This window comes from Cavia porcellus, unplaced genomic scaffold (assembly GCF_034190915.1).
Source record: "Cavia porcellus strain 051 isolate PalLab524CR breed Dunkin Hartley unplaced genomic scaffold, mCavPor4.1 scaffold_5, whole genome shotgun sequence".
Taxonomy (NCBI): domain Eukaryota; kingdom Metazoa; phylum Chordata; class Mammalia; order Rodentia; family Caviidae; genus Cavia; species Cavia porcellus.
In genome coordinates this window covers 17798502-17806878 of record NW_026947488.1, presented here as the reverse complement: position 1 = coordinate 17806878, position 8377 = coordinate 17798502, and the positions used below count along the sequence as shown (strand labels likewise).

Below are 8377 nucleotides of genomic sequence, written 5' to 3'. Positions count from 1 at the left end.
GGTTTTGTTCCAATTAATTGTTTTGCTTTATTCAATTTTCTTTTTTGGTTGGTCTTATTATGGCTTTTTTGTTTGTTTGATTTTGCTATATCTGATGGAACAAACAACTACTGTGAAGATAACAAGATATACTATGGTGGTCATTGTTGTTTTTCTGTTATCCTGCTTAGAAGTTCTGTACCAATTTCAACACTTTGTTGTGATTGGTTTTATTCTGTTTGGTTGGGTTTATTATCTTTAAAATAAAAGAAAAAAAGAAAGAAGAAAGAAAGAAAGAGAGAAAGAAAGAAAGAAAGAAAGAAAGAGAGAGAAATAAATTGTTCCCCCAGCCAATGGTCTGTGAGTCAAATAAAAAAAAAGAACCAATCCCCAACTGACAAACCATTCTGCCTCTGTACTTCCTGCTTGCTCATCCCATATAAGCCTAGACACCAGAGATCAGGACCTGACATTTTGAGGGACAACTAATTCCTAGTTAGTACCCATCTGACATAAAATAAATCTGCCTCCAAATCCCAGGCATCATTTTGGTGTTTCTGCTTCACCCTCTTTTCCTCTTCACCCTTCTCCCTGTTTTTGCTACCATCCCATGATCTTCAACAAGTGTTCTTACTTGCTAGACACTACAAGGTGTATGCTTGGCAATTCTTTCCTCATTGTACATAAGAACCTAGACTGTTTTTGGCCCACTCAACTGTAGCATCAGTACTCAAAAAGTTTCAGGTGATTTGGGCTAGTTGGATTGAGATGTTCATTCTACATATTTTAAAAATCTGTGGGTCAAACAACTTCTGTTTCTTCTGAAATATCTTAGACAAATGAACAGTGTGAAAAAGAATTTGGCCATTGGCTGAGCGGTCTCCACTAATCCCAACCACAGGTCGGCTGAATCTCTGCACAGAGCAGAGTTAGAATGGAAGTTCCCCTGTGTGCCTTTCTACCCAGGCCCCCACCTTTCTCTTTAGGTAGCCAATGACCTGAGTTTACTTACTGTTTCCATTTCCTGTTAAAAAATAAATTATCACAGATGTAAATATGCAAAATTGGTAGGTACTTCTTTGTATGTCTAAAATTTTACATTAATTTCTCATACTAAAAACATCATTCTCTACACATGTTTTTGAGATGTATAACTTAAGCTACATCTATTAATTTTGTTTTTGCTGATCCTCAACAACTTTGTGCCCAAACCTCTGGTCCTTCTGATAGGAACAGAGGTTAGTAATAATAACATTGATAATGACAGCTAACGCTGAGTGTCTGCCACACCCCAGACCCTTCTGTGCAAGGGTCACTTTATTTAATTTGGTATCCAAAGCAAGGAAGTACTACAGTTTGGATCCAGGTGAGTTTGGTCTCCCGAAGGTTTGCAGGCTGGAGATCTGGTCCCCAATGTGGCTAAGTTGAGGTGATGGAAGTTTAAAGGTGAGGCCTAAAGTGTTGGGGACATCACCCTTAGCAGACATACATTTCCTATGAGGTCCCAGTCAGTTCTGGGTTGACATAAAAGAATAGACCTAACCCCTGAGTCCCTCTGGCTTCATTTCACTGTCTCCAGCATTTGTGTGTGTGTGTGTGTGTGTGTGTGTGTGTGTGTTTTCCTTTTTATCAGTACTGGGGATCGAACTGACTGCCTGCTTGCAAGGCAGGCGCTTAAGCCGCTGAGCTAAAACCCCAACCCCCATCTCCAGCATTTTATGGCTGAATAGATAGGACTTCTGATTTTAAGAGTTTCAGCCGCCCAAAACTGTAACCTCAAGTACTTTTATTATAGCAATAGAGAAAACCTGGTGTCAGCCATTGCTTGGTGTTTTATACAGCTTATGGAAATGGTCCTAATTTTGTTCATGTTTCTGGCAACGATTCCGTGTTTGGCCATATGACTTGCTCTGGCCAGTGGAACAGTGGCAAACATGATGCAATCTTAAAAAGTGCTTAGCATGAGAGCTCGCTCTCTCCCTGTCTTTGGAACCCATTGCTACAAGAGTGAGGCCACCTTGCAGAGAAGAGGAAGGTGTTCCAGCCGATGTCAGGAAGCACCTGCCCCTCCAGCAGCTGACTTCAGACATGAGCAGGCTCCTGTGGCACTAAGCCAGCTTGACCTAAATTGCTAACTGTCCAGCTGTGTCTCAATAAAGAGCCACTGTGTTGTTGTAAAGTTCAGGTGACTGCATCCCTGATAGACCTAGATGGTTCACAGCTCCCTCTCACTGACTGGTATTTGCAAACTTGACTTTGTCCCTTATTACTTGACCAGAAAACACTATCCTCATTCAAGAACCACAAACCACAATAGGTAGCTCCCCTCTGGAAAAATCAAACGATGCCCAAAATTTGTCAGACCTGAAAAGCTCTCACACATGCTATGAATGCATATCTCATGACTTGATGACCATAATCATCCCCAAGGAACACCTTCTGGAGGAAAGTGAACCTTCAATCAGCAGGCCTTTCCCTAGAGAATTATAGGCCACACGGGTGTACTGGGGCAGTCTTGCCCTCACACTGAACTCTCCCAGATCTCACCCTATGCACAGCTTCCTTTGGCTGGTTCTGACTTAGATCCTCTGCCTGTAGTAAGCATGGCTTGCTCATTCCTATAATGAAATACTTGAGGCAGTTAACTCTATAAAGCCCACAGTATTGAAGGCTGAGATCATGTGTCAAAGATCATGTGGCCTCACAAAGGTCTTTGGCACGGACCTGGTGGTGGAAGACATCAAGGATAAAGCATGTGTAGGAGTTGGGCGGACGGAGACACAATGTCACATAGGTAACAGAGAGCCATCCCAGCCCAAGCTTGAGCTCAAGGGTCCCATCAGAGCTGTTTTAGTTGTTTAGAAGAGGCAACAGCCAGGCAGTGTACTGAACCATGAGGGCGCGCCCAATTCTGACCAACCTTACCTGTCTGGGTGCATCCAGTCCCGACCCAGGAAATGGTCTTCTCAAGCTTTCAAGAGAGTTCAGCTCAGCCCTCCCAGGCTCCCCCCAGGCTCACCAGTCTGCAAACCAAGCACTGCCTTCCTGCTTCCCCTCAGTGGGCTCTATCAGAGCCTCTGCAGAGCAGTGCAATTCCCTCCGACCCTCCAGAGTGCCCCAAGACCATCCTCCTTCCTGGGGATCCAGGGGTCACTCCAGAATTTGGAAAACACCTTCACCACCCAGGGTCTACCTCAGTTCACTGTCATAACTGCTCTGCCATAGGGCAAGGTATCTGGTTTCCTTGGCGGGAGAGGAAACGAAAGCACAGACAAGTGGGACAGTAAGTCAGTGATGGCACTGCAGCGAGAACTCTGGCTTTTGGTGACCACCACTGAACTCGAGCCTAGTGAAGGGTGGCAGTCACTAGCCCTCCATCTCCTACTGTGGCCACCAGCTGGGAGCGGCCTCACGGGCAATGCTTGTTCCCACACAAGCCAGAGAACTGTGACCCTCCACCATCTGAAGCGTGTGCAGTGGGCAGGTCCCTTCCCTGAGGCTCCTGGAGTGTGGGGCTGGCACCTGGGTCCCTTCTGAGGCATTCTGTGACTGTACCTAGTGCCTGTTCATGTCCATCCTTTGGGGTTTGTGGATCCTCCATCAAAATGCAGCACAGTACGTGATAGAACTAGTGACAATACTGTGACAATGACTTCTCAGCTGCTTTCTACAGCTGGCCTTTTATAAGCCTCAGTGTTTCACCCTCATTGCCCCAGGAAGTGGGCTGTGTTATCACCCCCATTTTACATATGAAGAAACTGAGGCTCCAAGAAGTGACAGTGCCCAAGTGAGGAGTGAAGTCCAGGGCGTTGTCATGTTAAAGGGCCGGCTCCCGCTGCCACCAGAAGTTGCTCAGAGGAGCTTCTGGAGGTCAGTTTTAGAAACAGACTACATCATGGAAGTCCTGAGACTCATCTCGTGGCCTGGAGCCCCTCTGCTGCTCCTCAAGAAGCATTATGGGAACTTCATTAAAAGCAAGGACACGGCCAGGCAAGGTCCAGAACCCCAGCCTCTGCACCCCACCTTTGCAGCCCCTCATCCTGGGCCCACAAGCAGACACAGCAGCCCAGCCTGAGCCTGTGAGCAGACACAGGTTTATTACCACAGACTCAGCATCCTGCACCGGCACCCCAACACCAGCCCCAATGTAGTCCCAGTAGCTCTGGTAGCCATAGGCTGGTCCCCAACGCTGGACCAGGCCCAGGAAACAAGAGCAATGACCTCAGTCAGAGCTGAGGCCTGGAGCCTGTCAGCCCTGAGCACCTCCCAGCCCCCCTATACACCCCTCTCATTCCCTAGGAGTCCAGAAAAGCCAAACACAGATGCAGAACCCTGCAGGGCATGGCTGGCTGGGATGGGAGCATCTGCAGGCTCCTCCCTGCAGAAAGGCAGTCTGGAGTCCAGCCAAGACACGAGGCCCCAGCCCCAGCGGGACTGGAAACAGGAAGTGTGAAGCTGGAGGGGAAGGTTCCCAAGGACCGAAGGGGAAAAGGGCTGACCCCAAACACTTGGGTCTTAAGTTGTTCTGCAGGGGAACCTGGCCCCCATGCCTAAGCCGCTGAGGTTCATAGTAACCAAGGTGGAAGAGCAGTTCCTTACTCCACCTCTGCTGGGATGCCACTGTCACATCCTTCCCCAGGCCTAGAGGGGCCTGGAAGCCCTACTCTTCCATGCCCCAGGGGACAGGAGCTTCAAGCCCTCGGCCAGACACTGGTAGGGAGCCCAAGGGCCACAGGCTCAGTGTGGTACAAACATCTTCAAGGAAGGAACATGCAAGTATCATCTTCTGCCAAACAAACTCAAAGGGGCTTATTCCTGTGCAGGCTGCACCCAGCTGGAGCTCAGAATTGCTCCTCTATTCATGGGAAATGTTCTCCTTCAGCACCTGCTGGACAGTCTACCCCAGTGCCAGGACATCTGTGCCATGCTCCCAAGTCCACAGTGGTCCTGGACAGGGAAAGGGCAACTCAATTCAGAGGCATCACAGTTGATATAGCTCACTGGCCCCAGGGCTGCTGCACAGTAATCCCAAGGAGACAGCCTTAAATTCACCCCCAGCTGCAGGCTCAGACACACTCAAAAACAGGGGCCATCACAACTGCACCTTAGCCTCTTCCCACCCATCTCTGTCCCCTTGCTCAGTGGCTCCCTTGTGAAAGCCTCCCTGTGCTACTGGGCCAGGAGGGAAGCTAACTGGATGGGTAGGGCAGGCAGGGCATTGCATGCTGGGATATTCCACTGAGGCTGTTATATTTCTTCCATCTGTCCAGAGCATCTGTAAGCCTGCAGTGGTGTGTATTGGCTAAGACCGCACTGTCTGAGATGTTTCAGCAACCCCTCAGCTTCCTGGGTGGCCTCAGTCCACCAGGCAGAGGATTAAAGTGGGAGTGAAGTGGGAGAGAGAGGGAGGGATTTAATACTAACATCCTGCTTAGGTGACATCGCCTAAAACACATGAAAGCCCAGGGAGGGGGTGATGAGGGGCAAGGCGAGGGAGTGCACGAGGATGGGGGACAGCAGATCAGGAAACTCAGGAGACCAGGGCTCTTCCCTCGGGCCTCCCCTGTCCCTGGACAGAATACTCCTGGAGCATCCCCAGGTATTCTATTCCTTTGGCACCCTGACGCCCAGCTTGGGCCCACAGGAGGTTCCTGAAATGCCTGTGGCATGGTGTGCGCTGGGCCTGGGGCTGCAGGTCGAGTCCAGTCCTCCTTGGTCACCTGCCTGGCTTTGCAAAATGATGAGTCCTGGCATCCTCAGTGGAACTCCTGGCTCTGCAGAGACAGAATAGGGGCAAGTGAGCAAGGGAAGAAGCCACTCTGAAGCACAACCGATGAGCGGGGCACAGGCCTCAGGCTGGGTCTTCTCTGCACCGCAGACAGAGATGTGGCCCACCGATGCTTGCCAGCATCTGCTTGTTTGAGAATGTTGGCCTGGCTCTTCCCTCCTCCTCCCCCACTACCATCCGGTTCACTCCTTTGCATCTTCAGGGCCTCGAAGTCATCACTGCCTACAAAAGGGTTCCCAGTCCTCTAGGATACAGAGAACCCACAGTGACAGCACAGGGATTTCCTTCTCTCTAAGGTGTAAGGTGGGGCAAGAGGGCAGAAACAGGACGATCTCACCAGCCCAGTACACTAAGTCTAAACGGGACAATTAAGGGAAGGGCAACAAAAACTGTTATTGATTTTTTAATTCTTTTTTTTTTTTTTTTTTTTTTTTTTTTTAGGCAAGGTCTTGCTTTGTAGTCCAGGCTGGCCTTGAACTTACTATGTAGCCCAGGCTGGCCTTAAACTTGTAGCAATCCTCCTGCCTCTGTCCCGAGTGCTGAGATTACAGGTACACACCACCATGCCCAGCAGCAAGAAATACTTAGATTTCTGTGTGAACTACAGCACCCATGGGCTGCTTACTTCATAAAGGTCTGCTCTCCCTGCGGGGCAGGAGTGCCTCCCAGCACAGCCAGAGCATGAGTGGGTGAGTAAGTGGAGCCCACAGTACGCACCTGACAGCAGCTGCTCGGCAGATGTTGAGCCAGTGGTGTGTATGTGTGAGCACATGGGTGTTGGGGAGAATGTGACCTGACGTACCCATGATCTGGGTCCCTGCTTCTGCCGGGAATGGGCTTTAATTAACGGGGAACTGAATGCTCAGAACAGAGTAGGCCTCTCCTCCTACCCCCAGTCCCCATTCCCTACGGGCTCCCACTCTCCATCCCTCCTCTGCCACACCTGGTAGACAAGGGTCAGGTCAGGAGGTGGACGAAGAGGATGGCCAGGCCGATGTTCAGCAGGATCACCATGCAGATGAGGACAGTGTTGGGGACCTGGAGCACGAGAGAAAGGCTGAGTCCCAGAGCCACTGGACACTCCAACCCAGGTTACAAGGATGGGAAGGGGGTAGAAGCTTCTGAAAGGATCTCTTAAGAGGTCCCTTGATTTGTTCTCTGGACACAGACATGAGAGCTGGAAGAATTCTTGGAAATCATTAACTCCACCTCTCAGGGTCCAGAAACCACAGAGTAGGCCTGGAATGTAGGTCACCCCCCTTTGGGACCACTGTCCCCTGCCTAGTGGCACTGTTTAGTCCCTCAGACTTACTAGTGTTCGCTGCTGCAGTCTCTCGATCCTGCTTCCCATGGGCAGAGAGATCCAGAACCCAAACCTCCTGAGGCCCTTCGTCCACACCCAGGAAGCCCTCCTTGCTACAGCCCAGTGGATGATGCTGGTGCCCAACTCACATCCCCCAGATGGAGCAGGTACACCTGTCCTCTGCTCCTGCTCCCGAGAACTCTGCAGCTGGGACCCCGGTGCCAAGGTATCAGCCTTCTGGTGAGAGGGCTCTGCCCTTGTCATCTGGACTTCCAGGTCCCTGAGATCAGGCCAAGGCTGCACTGCACAGCCCCACCCTATCCTGCTTCCGCTGCGCTTCCCCTCCCCCCAAGTCCCCCTGCTCCCCGTGCTGCCTCAGGCCCCCTAAGGCATCTTGCTGCGCCTGCGATCTCACCTCCTCCACCTCCACCTCGGCCTCCGCGGCCAGTGCTGCCTCCTTGCGAGCCTTCTTCTTGGCCCCCGCCTTGGTCAGCCCTCGGGCCTCGGTCTTGCGGGCCTTCGCCTTGGGCTCGGCTTTGGGGACGATAGGCCTGGGCTCCAGCTTGGCAGGAGTCTGGGGCGCGGATTCGGGGCTGCGGGACGTCGGGTTCTGCGCCGAAGCTGTGACCGGGGACGAGGGCGCGGAGTCGGACCCGGAGGCCTCGGCGTCGCCGCGCTCGGGCTCGTCCTCGAAGGGCGGCGGCTGGGGCGGGCCGGTGCGCACGGCGTAGCTGTGGTAGCCCCGGTACAGCGCCACCTCGGCCTCGTGGGGCTGCGCGGGCGGCGTCTGCAGCGCCTCGATGGCCATGTGCTCGGCGGCCGGGCGCGCGGGGCTGCGGCGGCCCGCGCCCTCGGACGGCGTCACGGGCCCGCTGCCCTCGCCGCCGGGCTCGCCGTTCCAGGCGCCCGGAGCCAGCAGGCCGTTCTTGGCCGCCGCGGGCCGGGGCCGCTTGGGCTGCGGGGGTGTCCCGGTCGGCGACGGGGGGGCCTCAGGGCGCGGGTTCTCGCGCTCGTGCAGCTGCGGGCTCTCGCGCGCCCGCACCGGGGGGCCCGCGGCACCCGCGTCCCGCGTGGGGGGCCCCAGCAGGCTCTCCGAGTTCTCCAGGATCTCCTGGAGCAGCCGGCGCTTCTGATATTCCGGACCTGCCAGGGAAAACAGGGGAGGCTGGATTCGAACCCTGGCCCCACTGCTGGATGATCCAGCATGTAACCACCCCGGGCCCCATTCATTCTGCCAGCATTCGATGTCAAGGACCAAGTACTGGTCTGAGCAGTCTCCCAGTATGAGCTCATTTATTTTAATAACC

General features: G+C 52.9%; 1 protein-coding gene across 1 annotated transcript in view; it reads right to left on the bottom strand.

Moving 5' to 3' along the window:
• Window positions 1-4056: 4056 nt before the first annotated feature.
• The window catches only part of Jph2 (junctophilin 2), a 71329-nt gene continuing 67008 nt past the window's right edge, over window positions 4057-8377 (bottom strand). Inside the window, exons 4-6 of the mRNA XM_063248295.1 lie at window positions 7486-8213; window positions 6711-6805; window positions 4057-5753 (exon numbers count right to left, since the gene is read on the bottom strand). Of these exons, the coding sequence (XP_063104365.1) occupies window positions 6725-6805; window positions 7486-8213 (809 nt within the window). The 3' untranslated portion in view covers window positions 4057-5753; window positions 6711-6724. The remainder of the gene's footprint in view (window positions 5754-6710; window positions 6806-7485; window positions 8214-8377) is intronic.